Genomic DNA, 25,231 nt, shown 5'->3' with positions numbered 1-25,231 from the left:
CAATATCGATCGAATGCCACAACGTGCAAGGACATTTGTTCAGAAACACATTTTAATTTACAGCTGATATGCCTACTGTATACTAACGTTAATAATGCTTGTCTGAACGTTATAATTCACCATATGTTGCCTCGACATGTAATTAAATTTGTTAGGTACTTGATACATTAAAATATGATACAGTACTAGAGGATACCTAACATCAAGAATAGGTTTTTAATTTTCAAATAAAACTTTCTTTCGACGTTTGTCTGAGCCTGTAATTGCATAGATACACAGGAAGTGTATTGAATAAGCAATAAATACGAAGGTAAAACAGCAACAAACTGGTTGTCACACATTGTACTCCTTGTTAATGAGATAGAGTTTAATTAGATATCAGGCATGCTGTTGCATTTGAATTTAAAAGTTTTCATTATCAATGTAATTTGTCATATATTTTAAACAACACTTGTTTTGACTTCTTTAATTGGACTTTATTTACGTGTTCGCCAGAACCTGTAATTGGGTAGACACACAAGCACAGTATTGATGAAGCTTTAAAATACGAGGACAGAATAAACTAGCTATCACACAATGCATTCCTTGTAAATGAGATATATTTGGACTAGGTAGAAGACCAGTTTTTGGGTTTAAATCAATATGTCATTTATTTGATTAACTGTAGAGTCATTTGTTTTCGTGGAGTTAAAATTTCGTGGTTTTCATTTAAATCCTAGCCTGTTTCAAGGACATTATATTTCGCTGATTTCTGTTTTCTCCTATCTATTTCATACCATTTATGTTTTCGCAGGGATTACATTTCGTGGCTTTTTTTTTTTTGTTATCCACGTAATAAACGAAATTTATTGTCCAACGAAAATTGATGATTTTACAGTAAGTGTACGTCATGTATGTAGAAACTCAAAACGTCATCTTCCATTCAACACATAATTAAGATTTTTGCTCCATTTTGAAATGATCGAAGATTCCCTCTCGTTTTTTATATTTTGTAAAATTATTGTCGCCGAATACAGACAACAATACGGTGGACCAAACGACAGGTATATTTATAGCTTCTTTATTTTGTTTCGTTTCTTAACACCAACGGCTATATGTCGTCATTGTTGAGCAATTGTATATCCTGTTTCATGTTGTTATCGTTATAAAACTTAATTTTTTCATCTTCTATTCGCGAAATTTGCAGTACTCGTGCTGTTTGTCGTCCAACCTGATCAAAACATGACGAGGTCTGAAGAACCTCGGATTCGTCGAATACCATGTATTTCTCGAACTACTGATCTGGACCCCACAAGTTCGAGTAAGCGGATGTAATTGTATAAAAAAAAGTCATTACAAATAATTGTATGTCTGAATTGATTTCCTGTGAACAGCGTTAGTTTCCATATCATAATATAAATTAAAATTATTCATAAGCTTCAATAAACAATCGCCTGATCTCTTTTAAGAATGTAAGTTATAGCGAACTTTACACTTTACAGGGTCTGAATGCAATTGATTATATAATGATAATTAAGATGAACATATAACATTATGGCGATGACGATCATGTCGGAGGTGTGTGTGTGTGGGTGTGTGTGTGTGTGTGTGTGCGTGTGTGTGCGTTGGTGTGTGTGTGTGTGAGTTGTTGTGTAGATGTGTTGATGTGTGTGTGTGTGTTCATGGGTGTGTGTGGGTTGATGTGAAATAAATCTGAGAGCACACAGTGTGTTGATGTGTGTGTGTCGGGGATGGGGGTAGGGGTGGATATGTTGATGTGTGTATGTGTGTGTGCAGAGCGGATGCGAAAAAGTGAGATGTTATTAGATACAACGTATATAATTATTACCAGTTTGAAATCGGATGCACGGTACATGGCGCAAGAAAATCTTCCTGTGGGAGGACAAAGTGATATTGCAACTTGTTTTATTATTGAATGTATCCTTTTTCTTTCACGATAACACATGCACGTTTTCCTAACACAACATAGAGTGTTGTGTGTATGTTGAAAGGAAGCGGATGAGTCTGTTTATATATGAAATGTATCTGTCTATACATATACTACATACTAAATTTGACATATTTAATGGATGAAACCATAGCAACCTCCATCATTTATTTTTATCTCTTATATGTACATATGCATAACGCTGTAAGCAGTATATATATACACACATGAAAATTTGTTGCTGAGGAATTAAAATTCATTACATCGAAAGAAATAATGTGGCGATGACGACATAGCTTACCATACCGGGCCTTTGTTTTGTTCATGCCTTCTTTCTGTAATCTTCCTATGTGTAAACACTTAAGTGTTTGTCTTATCCAACCTGACATTAAGTGCGTTTATATGCAATATAGATAAGATGTAATTAGTTTTAAAAGATAGTATATAGTTCTTTATCAAACAACATCGAATTTTTCTTCACTAAACTTTTGAGAAAATTTCTAAAGGGAGTGAACAACTAAGTGTGTCACAACACCCCTTAAATCCAATTATTATCTTCCCCTTAACCAAAGAGAAAAAGGACGGGTGCAAATTTGGATGTTCTGATGATTATTGACGATAAGTTTGATTTTGTTGTCTTTACAATAAAAATCAACATTCTAAATTCTAAATTTTATTTGCACATTTGTATCAGTGAAACACAGTGAAATACATACATAGACATGTACATGTAGACATCCCTTCCGGTTATGCCGTCATGATATGACATGAAATTAAAGTAAGCTTATATACCATTATGAGATAAGAGGAGGTAAAGTGCAAAATCATAAATGGCATTTTTTACCATATTACTTATTGTTATTTTAAACATTCGTTTATAGTTCCGATTTTTGGTCCCCCAGTTTACCCCCCTCATATCTCGTACTGGCCACCAATATCCCCTCTGTGATAGCCACCAAAAGACCCAAATTGGCACCCCTCCTTTGCCTGAAAGCATGGTTTCCTACCTAAAGTACGTACATGTTATATTCGAACATTTTTTTCTACTTTAGTTTTTCAATGTTGAAATTGGTTAGGTAAAGCCTATTCATTGTACAGTACAATGAAAGTGAATACATAGTATTACTCAAAGTTAACTGCAGAAATTGAGAATTTAACAATAAAAGATGATTAGATCTTGACACAAACAGAGGCAAAGAAAATACTTAACAGTGATAAGTGGTTCCTATTCCACTTGTGAAACCATCGAGCATACAATTTGATGCATTAGACAGTGTGAAATGTATTTATAACAAAAAACAATAATTCAATTAAAACCCAGATGTTTTTTCCAAGAAACACAAATTGCCATTCATATATGACAAACCTCCTAAGAGTGATGGTTACAAGACGGAATTATTCAGAAAGAAATTGTAAGCTAATTTGCGAATGAACATTTCTGGTGCAGCTAAAATGCACTTTGTCGTAAATAATAAAGAATGTTATGCACACCATTCCGTTCTGCGACTTTTCACACATCTTTGATTTTAATTTTCACTGAACCATCTCAAAATATGCTTATAACGTATCATATAGTTTATAAAATTTGAACTATTACAATTGTTACTAGGCCAGCTGATCATTAAGATCATTATTCCGATTAATCGCAAGGTAATTTGTATAAAACAAGTTACCAGACTTCTGTTGTGGTATCCCAGCTGTCGTGTGGATTGATAACTATGTTAATGTGTCACGTGAGGATATCCGCTGATAATACATACATGTACCTGTTATACACCATCTACTTGCTAATAAAAACCCAGCAACAGAACAGTGTTTCAGAATGTGATGTGTTAGTAGTACCACAATACTTGACTGAAGTAGCAGCCAGATACGTGTTATTCAAACGCTGTATTTTTTTGTACACGAAAAAAATTCGAGTACTGTTATTTCATATGAAAATACGAAGTAATTGATGTCATGGCATCGAATGCAAATTCGCAAACTAAAGGTAAGTGCAATTGTTAATTAAGAAATATTCTTAAGAAATAGAAATTTGGCAGAACATTTATAAATATATCTTATCAGTTTGTTATATTCAGTCCCATGCTAGTCCACGAATGTATCTTTGCGATCTTATAACAGATTCACATTTCATCAAGATGTTTAACCTTGTCGATTTCATCGCTTGCTATGATGTCGATGTTTTCTCGATAAGTTATTAGGGATAACACGTTAAACTAAGCCATTCTACTGTATATCAGCTCATTGAAATTTATCATAACATCTGTATTGCTCTAGAAGAAAAAAACCATGTATGTATGGTATTCTGCGATATTTCTAAGGCTTTTGATAGGGTTTGGCATAAGGGTTTGATGATTAGGTTAAAATCCTATGGAATTTCAGGGGAATTGTATGATTGGTTGGAAAATTACCTATTTCAGAGGCACCAGAGAGTCTTTTTGAATTCTTCTTACTCCGACTTAGGTTTCATTGAAGCAGGTGTTCCTCAGGGTTCGATTCTTGGACCTCTTTTGTTTCTTATCTATATTAATGATATTGCTGATGTGTTTGAATCAACTTCTCGTCTTTTTGCAGACGATACTTCTTTGTTAAAATCATCCTCTTCATGTCTAGAAATCCAGACGGTTATGAATAGAGATCTCGAGTCTCTTAATGCATGGTCCCAAACTTGGTTAGTAACATTCAATCCAGAAAAAAACTGAGGTAATTTTTGTTTCAAACTTGGTTGAAATTGATGAAGATTTACAATTAGAATTTAATGGCGAATTTTTAAATTTTACTGATCATCATAAACATTTAGGTGTAATTTTTAATTCAAGTGCAAAATGGGGGGATCATATTTGTGCAATATATATTTCAGTTATGAAAAAATCAACGTCTTACGTAGACTAAAATACTTATTAAATCGTGATAATCTTTTAAAGATTTATAAATCATTTATTTTACCAGTTTTAGAATATGCTTGTGAATTGTGGGATGGTTGTACAAATTATGAAACAGAAATGTTAGAGAAAGCCCAAAGAGAAGCGTCTCGTATTATAACTGGTCTTCCTTCATATGCACGAATTGAAGACTTACTTTTTGAAACTGGTCTAGAAACTCTTTCGAATAGAAGAAAACGCAGAAAACTCCAACTTTTGTATAAAATACACAATAAATTAACTCCAGACTATTTAAATTCTCTATTGCCATCTGCCGTTGCAGAAAATAACCGTTATACCCTTAGAAACAATGATGATTATAGAATTCGTCCTTTCAGGCTTTCTCTAACAAATTCATCTTTTATACCTTCAACTCTTCGCGGTTGGAATTCATTGGACCTTTCAGTACAATCATTGCCCTCATTACATTCTTTTAAAATCTCATTAACTTCAAATGTATAATCTCCTCCCCCAATTTACTTAGGTTTCGGAGAACGTAAATTGAACATTTTGCATACTAAACTTAGACATCAGTGTAGTCCACTTAACTATGATCTTTTTAGAGTAAATCTGGTCGATAGTCCAGTTTGTTATTGTGGCCATCCCTGTGAAAATGCCTTTCACTTTTTTTTTGTGAGTGCTTACTTTTTAACAACGAAAGACATACCCTGCTCCTAAATTTGAATGCCTTGCATGTTGATTTTAATTTAGAACTACTTTTGTTTGGAAATAGTCAACTTTCGGTAGAAAACAACATAAGTATCTTCAGACATGTGCATCATTACATCAAATCCAGCAATAGGTTTTGAAAGTAATAATTAATTTTCTATTCTTATTTAAGTTGTTGTATGTGTTTATGAAATTGTATTTCATTATTTTGCCTGATTTATTTGTTACATTGATTCTGTTCGTTTTGAAAGTACTCTACCAGGATGCATGTCATGAAATCTGTATAATTTATAATTGATTCAAATGTGGATCAATTTCTCAGTTTACAAGTTTAATTTTCAAGGTAACACCCCTCCCCTCCACCACTCCCACCCCCTCCCACTCCACAGTTCCTTCCTTCCTCAACCTATCTTTTCCCTTTCCCCAAAACATATACACTTTTTTACAATATGTATTGAGGAGAGGACTCTATTAAGTTGTAATAACTTGTTGTCCGATCCATTTGTATATTTGTACAATAAAATATGTTTAAACTTAACTAAGCCGGGATGTGTTGCAATGCTGACGACGTTTTCTCGATAAGTTATAAGGAATGGCACGTCAAGTTTAGTCAGGATGTATTGCTATGCTGTCGACGTTTTCGAGATTTGTTAAAATGTAATGCACTTTAAGGTCAATCGGGATGTACTGCTATGGTAGCGACGTTTCTCGAGATAAGTTATAAGTGTTGACACGTTAAGTGTTGTCAGGATGTGTTGCTATGGCAATGACGCCTTTCGATAAGTTATAAGAAATTGTATGTTAGTCCGATCAGGATTTATTGCTACGGCAACGATGCCTCTCGATAAGATATACGGAATTGAACGTTAAATGCAGTCAGGATGTATTGCTATGGTGACGCCGTTTTGGAGTGTTAAGGAATTGCACGTTAATTGCAGTCGGGATATATTGCTATGGTATCGGCGTTTTCGAGATAGGTTATAAGGAATGGGACGGTTCGTGTAGCCAGGATGTATTGCTATGGTGACGACGCTTTTCATTAAGTTGAAAAGGAATTACACGTAAAGTATAGCAAAGGTGTATTGCTATGACAACGACGCTTTTCGATAAGTGTTAAGGAATTGCACGTTAAGTGTGGCCAGGATATATTGTTATGGTGACGACGTTTTCTCGATAAGGTACAAGGGATGACACGTTAAGTGTAACCAGGATGTATTGTTATGGTGACGACGTTTTCTCGATAAGTTATTAGGAATGACACGCTTAGTGTAGTCATAATGTATTGCTATGGTGACGACGCCTTTCTATAAGTTATAAGTGTTGACACGATGGCCAGGTTATCTCACTATAGTGTCGGCGATTCTCAATTAGTTATGACAGATGGAACATTTAGTGTAGCCAGGATGTCTTACAGGAGTGACCGTGCCTTTCGATAAGTTAAAAGAGGCATCAGGGTAATGTTGTACTCTACTGAGTTAAATCACTTCAAATCTCGCTTCGATCCATTGTGATTGTGTTATATTTTAATTTTAACTAATTAGGATCAATTTTAAAAGCATACATGCACCTGAAAAATATCAAAAGCTAGATACCTATTGTTTGCAGACTGATTTTACAAGTTAAAAAATCTGATCACTTCGGTTTCCATTTGAATATCCAAAAAAGTGTTTTGACATTACATTTACATGTTTATTACTAGAAGTATCATTGTATCTCCATCTTGAACTGTAGAAAGTAGTTTTTACTTTGTACAAGGTTTGAATTTTCAAAACAGTTTTTTTTTTCAAAACTGATGACCAAGTCAGGACCAATTTATTTTTTACGACCGACAGTATGTATCATGTGTGTATAGATCTGCACAGTCATCGAGGTGTTGCTAGATATTATATTTAACAACGCCGAGTACAGAAGGTGACATCAGATATTCTGTTGCTTGAATGTTAGTCCGAATTATTCTGACGTTTTATCGACTTTTTTATATCGGTCTGTCGTCGATTAACGTCAGAACTCCGGCCCTCTATAAAATGCGGGAAATAAGCGACCAGCGCCTGGGTCGCTCTTCAAACTGATATTTTAGAAACAAGTCGTCACTTTCACACACATGTTGCACATGGATCGAAAGATCTATTCTTTATGTACTAGGTGGTATCAATAACATGTTTCAAAGAGCATTACGAACGATATTTTCCAACGTTTTCTATACCAACCCATGTTTTTAATGGAAATTAGGGCATGAGCAATATCACATGACTTGACGAGATCTTGTGTTACCGAAGGTATTTCCCAACGTTATGACGTAGGCCGTCGATATTTTAGTCACGTGGCATTAGAAGGCGGGGCTATCAAAAACGTAAAATAAAACAGAGTAAGTTTGAAAAAATATGTTTTAGTTATTGTATTGGTTGTTTGAGGCATGTAATTTATGTTCATCTTGTGCATAATGAAAAGATCTTTCGATCCATGTGCGACATGTGTGTGAAAGTGACGATTTGTTTCTCAAATATCAGTTTGAAGAGCGACCCAGGCCCGGGTCGCTTATTTCCCACATATTATAGAGGGCCGGAGTTCTGACGTTAATCGACGACAGACCGATATAAAAAAGCCGATAAAACGTCAGAATAATTAGGACTACTTGTATGTATATAAACCAATTCATGAAGACATTTAGATAGTGATGCAAATGAATACACAGGTGTAACATGCCGTCGATAGTAAACATTGCCATGACTTTAATGGATATGTATATATATATATTTGCTGAAACTCTGTAATGCTTAAACTATTAAAAATTTATTTATTTATTTCTGTAGTGAGGTTTCAATTAGATGATAAACATTTAATTTGATATGTTAATAATACAGTATCTGGTCTTGTAAAATTAATATAAGTCTTGATTTACACAGAAGATGTTTTTAATTTATGATTCGATTCCAATCTAAATGAGAGTAAATATATTAGCAGGTAAACACCTGCTACCTAATTATGCAAATATAATTATAAAAGCCAATTATCATAGATATGTCATTTTTTGATACAAAAAATAGTTTTTATCATGTCAGAAATACAAAGTACATGTACTACTAACCTACCTCAGGATACGTACGTTCAACATAGGCAACATGAACAAAAGGCAAAAGATGAGCAATGGAAGTATGAACTGAAACACTCCTGAAAAAGCATAAGGAGAGTATGACTTTATGTTCCGGATATCTAGGTCAAACCCAAGTTATGGCAACAAGACAACACGGCACATTTGCTTCATACCTTATTTGTTGCATATTAGCTTACACATTCGTCAGGTAAATATCATTTGATTACCAAATTCTTAAAACTAATAAATTATACAAAATTAGGTAGAACACCACCGTCTTTGGTCAAAGGAATATTCTTTATCGACGGTTAAGGTGACTGGGAGTCAAAAATGTTAAAAATAAAAAACTTCTTATAAAGATCCATAAGGTCTAAACGGAAATGCCTATTCGCTGTGACAAATGGCTATCCACGTCAAGCGTTTGATCCCTTTATCTGTCTCACAGATAAAACGTGTAGGCAAAATGATATGATCATGGATGGTTGTTTTTGTTGGTGATTTCAGTTAAAAGATTGAGGAAAACTGCTTAAGTATAAGAGTCTGTAGTGTCCTTGTTTTCAAGCTCCGGACGGGGTATACAAGTTTATACGACCGATCAGGTCAATATTTGTTTTATACAGGTATTTTACGATAGCATATCATCGATATATCTGCCTTTGAAATTGATGATTTGTCTAGGTTTTTGTTACATGTCCATGTTTAACTTATCAATGAAGTAAGCCTCATATCTAAGAGCAAAATATACCACAGTGTCGACACACAATAACACAATGTATTACGGTGTCAATACAAATGAAAAAGTAAGTACGACAACGCTAACACAAGGGAAGAAGCTACAACAAAATATAAACACTAAACATCAAGTATATCACAACGTAAACATGTGTTACAGGAAAGAGAATAGTGTGCTTCCACTGGGGATCGACCCTCGATCTCCAGGTTCCGCGTCGGACGTTCTAACACTGAGCTAAAGGGATTTTATTTTTTTATTCAAAATTTTTGTTGTCACATTCAAAACATACAAAAATATGTAATATCAGTAAGAGTAATGAAATTCGTTCTAACTCGAAGCTAGAAGGCGACCGTAAATTAAAATCTGCCGCACACGTAAGACAAAATATCCAACGGAGTCTATTTAAAAGAACAAATATGTTCTACAGTGTTAATGCAACACAACTATTAAAAAATATTATAATCTTAAAAAATAAGGTTGTACGGCAGAAAAGTTAAATCCCAAATACGGTGCCCGACTGGAAAATAATTTACTTGGTATATTTTGGAATTTGAAATAAAACTCAAAAAATAAATTTAGAACTGAGTTGTATATATTTGCTTCCTTTTCAGGATATGGCACCCGTCATACCTTCACGATTCTGTCTTTCATTGGATACTTCCATCTATATGCGTTGCGGTTCAACATCAGTATCGCCATAGTAGCTATGGTTAAACATAAAGACACTCTTCCAGCCAACAATTTCACTGAAATAACCGAATGTCCGGACCCTGGATACAACAAGACAACGAAAATGTCGAATCAGGTTAGTAGTACAATGTATTTGTTATATAGTGATGTGTACCAAAGGCATTTCCGAATTGTATGTGCGTCGCTTTTCGCCGACAAGACAGGTATGCTAGGAGATCATAGTTTTTCTTTGTTGGATTTTCAATTGGTTGTTTAATATGATGAATAAGTGCAATGATAGAAGTACATTACGAATGTCATTGTTAATGCTATCGTAGGATTTGTTGTATTTTGAATAGCATTTCCAAATTCAAAATTCTGCAATATAAATTTAAAGAGAATAAATGTACTTCAAAATCGATATGCTATAATGTTAGGGAACCCTATATAGTACACATTTCATATTTATGATGCAGCATTTTTATTTTGAAATTCTAATTAAGAGTATCTATTCTTAAATAACAAAATTCATATCGTTTTAAGCAATTTCAGCAAGTGTTGCCTGCATACCTCAGGTATTTTGCTCATAAACACAATATAAATCTTTAAAAAAAATGTAAGAAAAATAATCCCGGGAAACAGCACGTTGCGACAACGTGAAAATAGTATCAAATTTTTTAACAATTTTTTCAAATGAAGTTTTAAATGAAAAAATGTCTAAAACTTATCAGAAATGTAAAAGATATCATGAAATGAAGCAATATATTTTCATCGATTTAATTAAATGATAAAATGCTCATTTTGGTTACCCGGCAAGATGAAATTTCCAAGTGAATATTACTCAACTAAATGAGGTTTATTAATAGACACACGTTATGGTGAGTGGTTTGCTTTTTGTTTGGAGTTTAAGTCCTCGCAACATCCAGGGCTATATAGGCCGAGCGCCCAGGCAGAAACCGCCTTAAACATATGTTTATATGAATCACTCTTGTTAGTCCGGATGTTAGCGCATTGGAGGTCTTAGTGTGGGAAGAAACCGGAGTTCCTGGTCACAACCCATGTGGTCGGGCAGGTGACCCAAACCTTTTCACGTCCGATCGGGGAATCGAACCCCGGCCGTCTTTGTGAAAGGCAAGTGCGCTATGCACTGTACCACCCGACCACCCATGGAAACAGAAAACAGATAGACACGAAAAAAGACAGGAAAATTATGAAACGAAAACAAGTTGCAATGGGGGCAGCAGATCAATGTTGGTCTCTTCCATGTTCCTTCATGGAAACAAAAGAAACCCCTGATTCTGCAGGGGGCCGACATTAGTCGCCTTCTTCGATACACATGTGGTGGGATACGGCAGGTCTATTACAATCATCTGTTACATGGCTCCGCCTGAACATCTGACTGTGCCGCGGTCAGGGTCACGTTCAAGTGACCTTTAGATGAACCAATCAGAGGCGCGCTGGCAAAAGTTTGCCAGCGTATCGGAATACCATGGTTGATAGATAAATAACGAGGGGTATCGAACAGATTAGTCCAAAACAAATATGGCGGCGGGAACTGACGTTTCTACGACGCCAAGGAAAACGTACCCATTGGGTAATTATTGCGTAGGCAACACCGCCATACAGTCTTTCTTCTCTAATAAAGCTTCGAATATCTTTTTCTGTTCGGGTTTCAGACGATCAATCTCAAATAACTTCAGGACTTTCGCATCATTCTCATCAATGTCCGCCATATTTGTTGCAACTCCGGACGCCCTTTTAAAAGAGGGTCTATGATTGGTCAACATTTAATGAGTATTTATAAATATAAAGGTCACTTGAGCGTGACCCTGACCGCGGCACACTCAGATGTTCAGGCGTAGTACGAAGTTGACGAAGCCATGTAACATATGATTTTTATCAGATTGGGGATATTATTGATTTCTTCAATGTCCCCTGATAAGAAGGTGCCCGACATGTGTCACCTCGTACAGTCATGCAGTGGGATACAGTAGATTCTTTCCCCGAACCTACACGGGTTAACCCTGGTGATACCAAGTAATACATAAAATAAAAAGTTAAATCCATCCTTTGTTACATTGAAGTGAGATAAAAAGTGTTCCATTTTAGGTACCCTCACATTACAGGGTAGTGCAATTTGAAATCTGTCTACGTTGCACGTTCAGGTCACTACTACCATAAAACAATGTCTTTCAACGGACTATCATTTCAGGCTACCTATGATTGGGATGAGGCTACCCAAGGGCTGATACTGAGCTCTTTCTTCTACGGGTATGCCCTCACACAAATACCTGGGGGATTCCTGGCAGAGAAAATCGGAGGGAAGAGGTTGTTCGGATATGGCATTCTCATAACCGCCATTCTAAGCCTTCTGACACCAGTATCTGCTAAGGTCGGTACTTGGGCAGTGGTGATCGTACGGGTAATGATGGGCCTCGCCGAGGTAAGCTTTTCGTATTTCTAGTGATAACTATATGTTGTACACGAAATTTAAATAGTCAAACGCTATCGAAAAGTTACAAACTTTGTACGTGTCGACAACATCCTTGTTTTCTGTTTACATAGCAATTACAAATTGCGAAATTCTACAATAAAAATTCAAATAGAATAAATTTGCTTTAACGTTAATACATTTGGATGTCATAATGTTAAAGTTGGATAAAACTGCTCACAGACGGTTGCCGTATTTAATTGCAATATATTTATACTGAAAAATGCAAAATTACTCTGCGATGCAATTATTACTGTAGAATTTTATTTCAAATTACATAATTTCATGAAGAAAACATGTTTTCAAAATGCAAGTTAAGAATAGATTTAAAGTCCTGTCACATGGAAAGAAAAATTTACCAATAATGTAAATGCAAGTTATTGATAAGCTCATCCCAGCATTAAACACAAATATAACATTACCGACTACAGAATGATACACCTTCGGCGCTGACAACAAATATACGCAAATATCATTTCTTAACAGGGTGTTACCATACCTGCTCTCTCGTCAATGCAAGGGAAATGGCTGCCAAGATTAGAGAGATCATTACTATCAAACATAGCCAACGCAGGTAAATTGATGTTGTCGGTAACAATCTTATAACCGAGTAGCTCATTAGTTTATAGCACGCAACTATTTATTAACGATTGCTTTCTCGAACTTATGGCAACATAATGAATATTTTAATCATATTTCTGATATAAAAGAAACATTTTACAGAATTGACAGTTCAGTCGTCATTGCCTTTAAACAGTGCTTCGTGTGACCGTTTATACTATTTCGTCATATATTGCAATTTTATTAAGTCTGAAGTAAAACGTAATTAACACCATCAGACGCCCTTGTTAACTTATAAAACAGCATTGCACATAATATATTGATATATTTTCATTTTCATGATATTTGAATATCACAATGGTTTATCAATTCTTGATATGTTGAATTACATTTCGTCGCTTTGCCATATACAAACCTGTGTTAATGCATACATATTTAGTAATAATAAGACTGTAAATAAATACATTTTTTGTAATTATGTTTTTTAAACTCAAACACTTTAAAACAGAACATTTATCTCTGATAAACAAAATGCAGTTTAACGAGGCAGGCTAAAATTAGAGTATATTATTAAAAATCAGGTTAATAAAACTGGTTCGATGAAAGTTTACTTTCCAATGCTTAAAGATAGTTTCAACGTAAGACAGTTTTATAAATTAAACCATGCATGCATGACGGTTTGTGACAATCTTTTTCATGGCAGTTGCAATACTTAGTATTAACAAAGCAGGTGTCTTATTGTTTCAGGTGCTCATTTCGGTAACGTGATCTGCTTACCTATAGCGGGATATCTAAGCTATTCTGATACACTTGGGGGATGGCCCTCTGGATTCTATATATTTGGTAAACAGTTATATTTTTCTAAATACGCTGGTAACTGGTTTACATATTATTTTGCATATTAGATGAATGTGGCATAAGGCTAGTAGTTAGCGTTTGAAAAGGCAGCTCCTGCGAATTCCTCAAAATTGTATCGATTTATGCATATGCTAATTGTATTAATTGTATATCTATGTACTGTAAAGCGTTTTAGAGTGGTTTCGTTTACTAGATAGGGCGCTATATCAAATGTTGTATAATATTGTATATCATTACAGTTGCTTTTCCGTTCAAGTAACTGAAAACATCATCATAATGAAGCTTTCCGTCTAAAACTACGCCTACGTTTTGTTGACGTCCTTTTTTAATTTCCGTGTAAATATACATATTTGTGCTATATTAAGAATGACATTGTTTGTGTTGAGTAGTTTTCCAAATTAATTGATTTTGAAATAAGCAACAAACAAAATGAATTCATACAAAGTTGTCCTTTAAACATCACAATGGCTGTTAAAATTTAATCCTGTTTCTGTTATATGTTCTTACCAAAGGTGGAGCTGCATGCGTATGGTTCTTCTTCTGGCATTTTATGGTATTTGAATCCCCTGCAGTACATCCACGCATTGCGCCGGATGAGAAGCAGTACATCGAAAGCACCACAGGCGTCCGACGTCGCAAGGTATTATTCCACCATGATACGCTAGACTAAACCGCGGAGTGCGGTCCCGGAATCCGGGACATCGAATCAAGAATATTACTGATATTATTAAACATGGGACAGGGGGATTTACAAATACATAATCAGTTAATTTTCCAAACTTTTCATCTTAACAATAAGATCGCAGAATCTGTAATTACGGCATGTTTATTACGTGTATTACATGGTAAACGTATATGATATTTATATGTGTTGCTGATCTGTCGAAACGTTTAGAAACAACTTATTACAAACCTTATAGAAAAAACTAAACATTAAATGTTTCAATATACTGTAAACTGGGAAACGTTCGCTTAGTCAAATATTGAATGGTAAAATTCATTTTCGCCAAGTGTTAATTTCGCCCTTCAAAGGTAATAACTGTACGGAATGCGGTGTTATAATATTTGCTGTAATGATAATAGGCGAAAGTTCAACTTTGGCAAATATTTCCCTGTATACAGTATATTTGCCATATGTTATTACTTTAAAATCATTTTAAAGATTGGGCTTCGTTTTGAAATATATCATTTTCACTTATATATTGTTAAAGACACCTAAGATGCATTATAATTGTATCGTGCAATGTCGTTTAATTGAAGTACAAATGTTCTATATATCATTGGCCTATCAAACGTATGGTACCATTTTCACCTCTTTCAGCGCTATCCAACTCCTTGGAAGGCTCTTCTGACGTCATCAGCAATGTGGGCCATCATCCTGACAGCTTTCCTGCAAACATGGGGTGGTTACGTCACACATACAACATTGCCAAGATACATGCACACCATACAAAAATTTGATATCGCACAGGTGTGTATTTGTTTGACGGAAAGGGAAGCAATTCCAGCAGTTTAGATTACATCTTATTGTCTACACTGTTTGAATTACTTCATTGTCCCATTTACCAATTTACAGTGATTTGTATACTACAAGTATCCATTTTTTGGGGATTTATCTTTGGTATTAATTCTTTGCCCTAAAAATATTTTTTTAATATAATAATTAGAGCACTGTAAAGCTTTGCGAATGGTATGACAGTTTGATGTGTATTGGATTTTGACAAGTCGAGCCCAAACACACGCGTAAATAAGCCAACTTAATTATATATTCAGTCCAAAATACAAACCAAAAAACGACAATGTCACTTCAATGATCTTGTCATTGTTTAGTCTATATTAATCCTGAACGCACATTCGCTAAGTTCGACTGGAGAATCACGAGAAATACTGTGGTAACTAGTCCATTCATGTATGAATTTGGTTGATTTTACCGCTACCGTGAGTTATAGGATATCCACGGAGTGTGGTATAGAGAACTAAAATAATATGCAGGTATTGATTGATGATAATCTTAAGACTGTGTTAAAATATATACTAAAGAAAGAATGCAAGGTACTGTAGGGTTATGTATCATATCACAGCTTCATGACAATGTATGCCAGTTTCGATTTATTTTGTATAATGTGTATACAATTATTATCATTGTAAAAGGAGTATCTTATTTTTGGCTTTGTGTATTGTCTAAATGTTATAGTAAAACCCTTTTCAATGATAATTAATTAAAAAATTATTTAACAATAAAAAATCAGGGTAATATGATTCGGTAGCTGACAAAGTGACACTTGAATCATTTGTATTTCGCGCCGTCTTAACTTTCTGGTAAATTCACGACGAGATGGGATGGCGAAAACAAATATCCCACAATCATCTCCTCAGACACTATGCACCAAGGATCTTATTGCTATTGGTGTATTTGCGCAAACTCAAATCTGCACGAATATCTCCCTGACAATAATACTTAAAAAACACTGTAGGCATGATTATTACCTGATGTACACAATATGTACCAGTAATAAAATTCGGAACACCTCTTAAATCCTTCGCCCTTTATGATATAGTGGAATAAACTAGTAAATCAATTAAAAAATATAAACTTTATTTACTTTACAACAATTATGAAACAAGTTATTTCAACTTATATTAATCACTCTTGCTGGCCCGGATGTTTGCGCGTGGGGGGTCTTGGTGCGGGAGGAAACCGTAGTACACGGAGAAAACCCACGTGGTCAAGCAGGTGACCCCAACCTATTCACGTCCGAGGAATCGAACCCCGGCAAGTGCGCTATCCACTGCACCACCCGACCACCCTTACTGTATCAATTTTCTTAAATATGATTTTCAAGACGGCGCGAAATATATATGATTCAAGTGTCACTTCGTCCGCTACAGAATATCAATTATCAATTCTTACAGGATGGTGTCCTGATGGCGTTGCCGAACCTGTTCAACATATTCGCAAGTGTTGTCGGAAGCTGGTTTGCAGACTTCTTATTGAAAAAGAAATGGCTGTCAACAGTGGTTGTGCGGAAACTACTAAACACCTTAGGTACACATTACTACTATGAGGCAAATAAAATTCAATTTCTTGAAATGAAATTAATCTTAGATATTAAGTTTTTAAAAGATTTTCGGCCATTTTCCTGTCAAATACATTATTCAACACCTTTGATTTTATTTTGCTCCTGTTTGACGCTATTGTACTCGTTATATTTTACTTTGAATATTCTATTATTTGTAACACTTTTTATCTGATAATATGACAAGTATTTCGATTTTAAGACACGAATGAAAAAAAAAAATGAAATAAACTTTATCATAGGGGAATATTTCGTTCCTTTAATATACCGTTTCGAGAGTTGACTGTTTGACTCAAGACACAGAGCTACATGAACATAGGGGATATAGTATCGATATTATTAACCTTCTACATTGCATACACAATGGAATTTGATTAGTACGAATGCATCTAAATAGTGCTTAATTGCAACCTATTCCGCTTTTAAAGTCAGAGATATTTTTCGATATATGCACATAAAGCTAATGATCCTTTTAATACAATAAACATGTCAGTAAAATCTGCATGCATACATCAAAATGTCAAAACAAATTCATAAAATTGAATCAAATATTTTACAATATTATTTTTGTTATACCACAGTTCATGAATATAGCGAATTGGTGATGAAACATCATTTTGAAAGCTTGTCCTCAAATTTGCATCCCATTATTGCAGGTTTACTTCCGGCCGCGTTATGCGTGCCATTTATCCCCCTTGCCGGATGTGATCACGTCACAGTGGTCGCGCTTATTGTTGTCGGAAACGGTATGTTGGGCGTGTGTGGGTCAGGGCTATGGGTCAACATCCTGGATATCGGCAACAACTTCTCTGGTGAGTAATTTCTTATTCAATCCACCACAGAAATGAATTTAATTGATAATATAAATACTATATATAGGCATATCGATCTAATTTGAAGGTGTCTCTTGTTGAATTGCACTATTGACTAGTATGCTAATATATTTATAGAAGTAAATATATTAGAGATTGTGTCGAAATAAGCCTTGCTTTATTTTTTAGGAGTTAATCTCAATTGTATGTGTCTCATATATATCATTACAGGAATAACGATGGGTCTGGCCAACTTTTCTGCAAATTTATCCGGAGTTATAGCCCCTTATTTTGTCGGCCTTATGACAAATGATAACGTAAGTATGGGGTTTGTGTTCATTTAATATAGCTTAAAAGTAAGACAACACACACAAGATCTGGTCATACGGTACACAAATTTGCATTTTACATTGTGACGTTACAACCTGATGAATTTCTCTACCTTCGGCAACCCCTGTCTTTCTGGAACTTATCGATTGTTATTAGTTACTAAAACTTGATGAATCAAAACAGATTTAAGTCTTAAACAGTCGGATTGTAGGTTTAAGTTCTCGAGAAGCAAAATTGACTGTTCATTTAGAATAAGTATGACTGAATCAATCATGCGTAAAAATGAATAAGGATACTAAGGCAATATCACTATTCAAAACTTATTGCACATGCGTACACGTGAACTACTACTGCACTACTTATTTTCTATTCTTGGGAAATAAGGCAGACACATATTTGTGTATTGCTTATTTTGTGTCAATTCTAATCTTTAATAAACAAGCAACATAATGACGACATAATTAACCAAATGCCTTTTATTAATAATATTCATATACAGTTATATATTAAGACTGACGAATATGTTGTTTGTATTGCAAAACGACGAATTGAAGTTGTATATTATGCATAACAGAAATCATTTGGTTTCTTTGTCAGTAAAGTATACATATATATATGATCTATTTAAGCCGACTATAATATTTAAAGTGACTTACTTTCAAGATTGTTGATGAATAAATTGATAATTCAAATAACAGCGTTTTTGTTGATTTGATGTTCATTGGCTGAAAAGGGGTATTTGGCTATGGCGGATAACAGATTAACCGCTAATGAATTATAAATTGACAGAGTATGATCATTTGTTGCAGTAAATACATACTTTGTTTAATTTTCTGCATCACCCTTATACTTGTTCTGGTGCTTACTTCAAGTCACAAGGTGGTCGAATCTGCTATCTAACACTGCGATTATTATAGCGCGGTGTATATGGAATAGTTATCTCAAAAAAAATATTCTGCTGAAGGTTTAAATATAAATCTGTAACGTTATATAGGGATTTATAGTTATCTTCTCCTTTTGTTTTCCGATATAAATAACACACGGACGAGTTTCACATAGTTTTCACTTATATGGAAATTGAAACCTTACGAAGTCTATTAAAGGTCATGTAGGGTATGTTTTAAACTGTTTGTATAACGAGATGAAAAACAGTCTGAGAAAAAAAAGGAATGTCATATGAGAGCAATGAAAATAAATCAAACAACTGCTACGTCTTAGCTGCGGAAAGAGTAGTTTTCTTGTATTTGAAATTTGAGATTCTCATGTTCACATTTTATATCAATTTCAAAGTAATATATATCAAATACAAAACATAAAAAAATATACTATCGACCCGACATATTTTGAAACTAAAGATATTTTTGCTGACATTTTATATTACTTTTGAAATGATAAATATATATAATTTAATTTTGCTTGTAAAAAACATTTTCATTGGCTTAAAAATGTATGTTATCAGCCCATAACGTAAAAAAAGACGTCGCCGTTTGTAATGTCACTTTTGTTTGGCTGATACAGCAGCGCAATAATTTCTAAAAGAAAAGAGTCCATCAATAAAAGTGGATTTCCACAGGGATTGTGTATAGTAGATTAAATTATAAGGATTAAATTGATTATATTTTTCATGTAATGGAGCTATAACACAAAAAACGGAGTGTACTCTCATCATAAACCGCTTCGCGGTTTATTTGGAGTACACTTCGTTTTTTTGTGTTATATATCGATAACATGAAAAATATATTCAAGTTAATCCTTATATATATATTTGTAAATAAAATATTAAAAGGAAGCGGACTACATTTAAAAGTTTTAGAATTTTTATGTTGTCACATGTTTTTATGTTCAAAACAAAATATATGAATTTTTGAAAGAAAATTTAATCGATGATCGGATCTCATTTTGATATTTTATTATATTTAGAATGTTTTTGTTGATTTCAAAAGAAAATATCTAAAAATCTAAAATGAAATAAAAATCGATCGGACCATGAGCTACGGTTCCGCTAGCAGTTCTAAATAATAATTTTACCATCATTATATTCATTGGTACCATAACCTGTATCAATCCTTTTACAGGAAACAATGGAACAGTGGAATTCAATATTCTACGTGTCAATGGCTCTCTACCTACTAGGAATCTTCGTCTTCATCGTCTTTGCCAGGGGGTCAGAACAATCGTGGAATCATCTACCACAGACCGAAACAGACATTGACGAACAAGACAAGGAAAAAAACAATACTCAGGACCGGGAGATAAACCAGTCTCCATATAATGGAAAAAACACCGAACATTTATGAATTATTTGCGGAAGCCATTGCTGCAGAGGTGGTTTTACTAGAGGGCTGTGTACACATTGTTTTCGAGGATATTATACAAGCTTTATTCAAAGCTCTGATACTCGATATTTGTGTAACACTTCTGACTTGTTCGTAAGGGATAAATATTGCAAAGTCGATTTAATGGATTTGTTGTGTCAGAGATTTTTTTTTATATTTATCTCGAAATGAAGGGATTAAGGCTGTCAGACATGTAGTATACTTCTTACTGACAGAATATTTACAGCATTTCACTCACTAAAAAAAAAGGACAATTTATAGTATCGTCATATGTTTCAGCGCGTTGTGTGTTTTGGCGTGGCCAATATATCACGCTGTATCTTAGGAATACCTGACCTGCGTGACCCTAGATAAATTTATTTTAGACGTTTACATATCATCTGTACACTGCGAAGAAAATACCGGAAGTTCGCAGGAGTTATAGTTCATAAAGAAACGCGCATAAAATGTCCAGTTTCGCTAAAAATACTTTAATTGTTCTTTAAATGGACCTATTCCTGACCCAGACAGTTTTATCATCTGCCAAACGCACAAGAGATTCGTATACACGGATACACTTTCTCATTAACTTTGCTTCCACTACCGAAGAACAAGAGACATATTTACATCATTACTTGAACATTATTTGAAAAACAACAACTGTTTTGCCAAGAAATTTCTCTTTGAATGAAATAAGGGAAAAGAAATATGAAAAAAAGAAAAAATACTATTTCAGAAAAACTTATAAGACAATATGAAGAAATTGTTACAAGGTCTGATTTGGTTTGATTTGGTTTGGTTTAGTGTTGTTTAACGTCCTATCAACAGCTTTGGTGATTTTATCAAATTGTATGAATTAATTAACGGTCAACAATAAAAAGTTTTTAAAAAAAGTTTGGATAATACAAAGAGAATACTGACAGAACATACTAAAATTAATAATGACCAGTAAAACATGTGTCTGTACGAGCCGCTGTGGAGAATGACATTTTAGTGTATTCGTGTTGTCTTTCTTTGAACACTGCATTATATTCGCCTCGTCGAAACCGATGACGGTCATTCCCGGCATGAAGACCGTGTTAAATTCGCGTGATGTTAATATATCATGTAATGTTTGTCTTCCTCTTATTGATTATATTCCTGTTATGTAAATAAAACGTTGGCATAAGGCACTGTTGGCAAATTAGGGTATTGGGTGAATTATTCTTCGGAAGTGACATTATACAGAAACGTTGAGTGAAACTCGAATTGGTGTTCCCGGGATTTATTCATAACACGTAACGTGATCCAGACGCGATGAGTGAAACACGATTTGATATTCTCGGATTTCAAAATATTATACATGATTCAGACGACTCTTTGAGTGAAACTCAAATCAATATTGTTGCAACTAGGTGTACATACATGTATTACAATAGAAAGTTCAAATGATGTTACTGGAGAAGGGGAAAAGTATGGATAAGGCGGAGTGTGGAACGAAAAGGGGAAGAGGGCAAATATATATTTAACTGTGATATTGAAACATGTAAGCGGATAGGAGATGTTTTGTGTGATACGGTCGTAGAAAGTGTAAGGTTGGGTGAGCTATGTTTACGAATATAGCTTCGCTGTGATACAGAATTATGGAAGGGAGTGTGACGAGGTCGACTATGACAGGGATATGGAAATTATGTTGCTGTTTCTGATATGCGAGTGCAGAAAAGGTATGACTAGCTGTATATGGTGAATAAAAATTGAAGGGTTTTTGCCGTTGTGTGACATTGACATATTGAAGGGGTATAGCTAGGGGTGAGATAGGAATGTGAGGTAGAAGTTTGGCTTAGTGTATAGTACAGGGGAATGAAACTGTGAAGGGGTAGGATTGTGTGTAAGGACAACGTATATGTGGAAAGGATACGACTTTGCGTGTGATACTCATGAATATTTACATTTGCTCTGCATTCTTCCATTGCAATGCATTGAGAAGGCAAATGTTGTTTTGAGACGCGCGACATGTTGATTCAATTACCCTTTATAATGAACATTTAGCAGGGAATAACTGAAACAAGTTATTGTGATATTTAGGCAATTAATGATAAACAAAAGTAAGTTGTTGGATTCTGAACGGCCAATCGACACAAAAAGTCCATTAGTTTGGCTTGGGTTTTATTTTGTTTAACATCCTATTAATATTAGAACCAATTAAAAGTAAAAATTGAAACGAAATGACATCTAACGAACATAAAAGACAAAGGTCAACTTCAAAAGTAAAATTTGCTACGGTTAGTTGTATTAGATTTTAACTGTTTCGAAAGAGGTTTGAGATCTGTTATTTCATCATAAAAAATGTTTCTTGATGGCTGAAGGTAAATGCAATCAAAAAACAAATGTTTTACTGTAAATGGTTCGAGACAGGTTATGCATTGTGGCTGGTCTTCGCTTTTCAGTGAATACGAATGGGTCATGTATGAATGACCAATCCGGATACGGGCTAGGACAACCTCGGTCTGCAATTTTCTCTATAACTTGTATACCATTCACCTATTTTAGGTTTTACAAAGTGTAATTTGTTGCATACGGAATCATTCCAGCTATTTTAGTAATTTGACCTAACACAATTATTTGTTATTAAAGGTTTACAATCTGTCAAATGAAGTCTAAAACAACAGGTGGTTGCAATAAGCCGCTTTACCTTTTTAGTTCACCTGAACCAAAGGATGACATTTTGTACAAACTGAGTCAGAATCATCCTCACTAAATTGTAAATGGAAATAATGACCAAACCCATAGCGGGGCCCAAAAGGGAATATTAACCAATACTATAAAAAATCTTCTCCTACAGACTCGGATGGACTACAGTCAATTTCTGTGCATTGATAGAAAGATCATTCTGGGTTATATTTATACTGTAAAGGGACTATTACCAGCTATGTTAAAATTACATAGGAGCCTGCCCCCTCATAACTTTTGTTTCAGAAGTGCTACGGGATTAATGCTACTGTTTTAACTTTTTTCAATCCCTTATACATCTGGAGTTATTACTTTGAATCACTCTACTAATTATTTCGATGATTAATCAACCTAATTACAGTATGGTGGTCGAACAATTGAATATCAGCCTGAACGTATTTTTCTGGGGGGAAAATCGTGTTTTCTGCATCGTAATACTTGGGAAAGATTAATATATTTATCATCCAGAATGTGAAATGTTAACGTAAATGTTTTATAGATGAAGAAGTGGTGTTATTTGAAATATGTATGCGAAAATACAGTCCACAATAAGTGGCGGAAGGTATTCATTTTGCACAACAAAGTACCCTGTGTACCGAAAAATGTAAGGGCCTAAGACACCTCCCTGGCGTTCACCAAAAAAAAAAAAAAAAAAAAAAAAAAAAAGCAATACACCTGATTACATGTAATTGGTAATATCCTTCAATAAACCTTTCAGTGCATTTTAGGTTACAAAAAAATACAAATTCAAGTTTGCTTCATCACTTGGCGTGATTGATAAAGCTTTGGTTAACAATCAATTTAGAGACCAAATGTAAACTCCTTGTCACTTTTTAGAATTTGCTCTTATACATTTTGTTTTAATTTTTTATACATTTTATTATGCATTATAATATGACTCAGGCATGGCCTGGAGAGAGCGCAGCTCGTAAATTTGTTTCGATCGTATACTATAATTTTTGAATCATAACATTACCCATTTTAATACATACAAAATTTACCTGTAATTGTTTTTTTTTATAATATACTTGAATCTGTTGCTGGGCAAAATCATTCATTTTGAAAACAGGCATTGCCTGAAACGAGAGAAGCGTCTAAATGCCGGTTTTTTTCAATTTTATTTTCTAAGTAACATTGTTTAAAATATTATCTATTTATTCGTTTTATAACGATAAATGTAAAATTAATAATAAGTAAAGAAAAGCAATCGAATGAATTATGCAGTTCAAGAGAAAACACAAATGCATTTGGTCCTGTTGCATTTAATTGCCCCGTCTATGGCCTCAGCGTAATGTTGCGGAAAGACTGAGGCCCAGTAGAGGGACTTCATATTTGAAGATGTATTGTTTATCAAATGTAACTGTTATTATCTGTTATTATAAAAGTTAAGTATATTGGTGATTAAATTCCAATTTTATTTTCCGACATGATATACTTTGCCTGATCCCTCTAAATCGTGTAAAAAGAGAATCACAAAAGCCCAAACATATCCGGATTTCCGTCTTGGTTTGGTAGTTACTATATACTTCCGGTTTGGGTGGAGAGTAGAAAAGACTGAAAATTTGAAAGAAGCTTCAGTTTCTATAATTTTTAATGTCATGAATTTACATAACCACAAAAAAAAAATTATCAAATAAAAAGATATTTTTGAGAATGTGTAGCAAAGCTAAACAGCATCGTAAAAATAGGACCGCGGTAACTCTATACTATCTACTTCCGTGACGAAGGATTTTGGAAGCATAGTATTTCGACGTTACCATGACTTCAATTGTTCGTACACATGTTACCGGAAAAGAGCTTCGCTTCTTGCGCCTTCGGCGCAAGAAGAGCTGCGCTCTTATAATCAAACTTTTGTTTTTACATTACTTTTAGGGAATATTTCATACTCATTTGTTAACTTTCATCTTATAATGAAGAGCAAATGTATTGGTAAAGGTCGCCATCGTATCCTCGCTAAATCTCGTCAATGTAAAGGTACACGAAATTTAAAAACAGAAGCCATAATATAAATGTCTTTTGGATATATTGACTAAAAGTGGCATATATTGCTCAAATCAAGAAGTTA

General features: G+C 34.3%; 1 protein-coding gene across 1 annotated transcript; it reads left to right on the top strand.

Annotated features, from left to right (window-relative positions):
* The first annotated feature begins 3,837 nt into the window (after nt 1-3,837).
* LOC110454518 (sialin-like) lies at nt 3,838-20,632 on the top strand. Its single transcript, XM_021504063.1, has 11 exons — nt 3,838-3,917; nt 9,956-10,149; nt 12,226-12,456; nt 12,991-13,078; nt 13,813-13,908; nt 14,436-14,563; nt 15,245-15,394; nt 16,837-16,969; nt 17,657-17,812; nt 18,044-18,129; nt 20,218-20,632. The coding sequence occupies exons 1-11, from the start codon at nt 3,887-3,889 to the stop codon at nt 20,437-20,439; spliced, it is 1,515 nt and encodes a 504-aa protein (XP_021359738.1). The 5' UTR covers nt 3,838-3,886; the 3' UTR covers nt 20,440-20,632.
* The last annotated feature ends 4,599 nt before the right edge of the window (nt 20,633-25,231 follow it).

The sequence above is a fragment of the Mizuhopecten yessoensis genome, unplaced genomic scaffold (assembly GCF_002113885.1).
Source record: "Mizuhopecten yessoensis strain PY_sf001 unplaced genomic scaffold, ASM211388v2 scaffold7903, whole genome shotgun sequence".
NCBI lineage: Eukaryota > Metazoa > Mollusca > Bivalvia > Pectinida > Pectinidae > Mizuhopecten > Mizuhopecten yessoensis.
This window is presented reverse-complemented; position numbering and strand designations above follow the sequence as displayed.

Excerpts from the sequence above, each read along its gene's own strand:
- LOC110454518 (XM_021504063.1), top strand. The coding sequence starts at position 3,887 with ATGGCATCGAATGCAAATTCGCAAACTAAAG. Across the intron at positions 3,918-9,955 it reads TGCAAATTCGCAAACTAAAG|GATATGGCACCCGTCATACC; the intron begins GTAAGTGCAATT and ends CTTCCTTTTCAG. Across the intron at positions 14,564-15,244 it reads CAGGCGTCCGACGTCGCAAG|CGCTATCCAACTCCTTGGAA; the intron begins GTATTATTCCAC and ends CACCTCTTTCAG.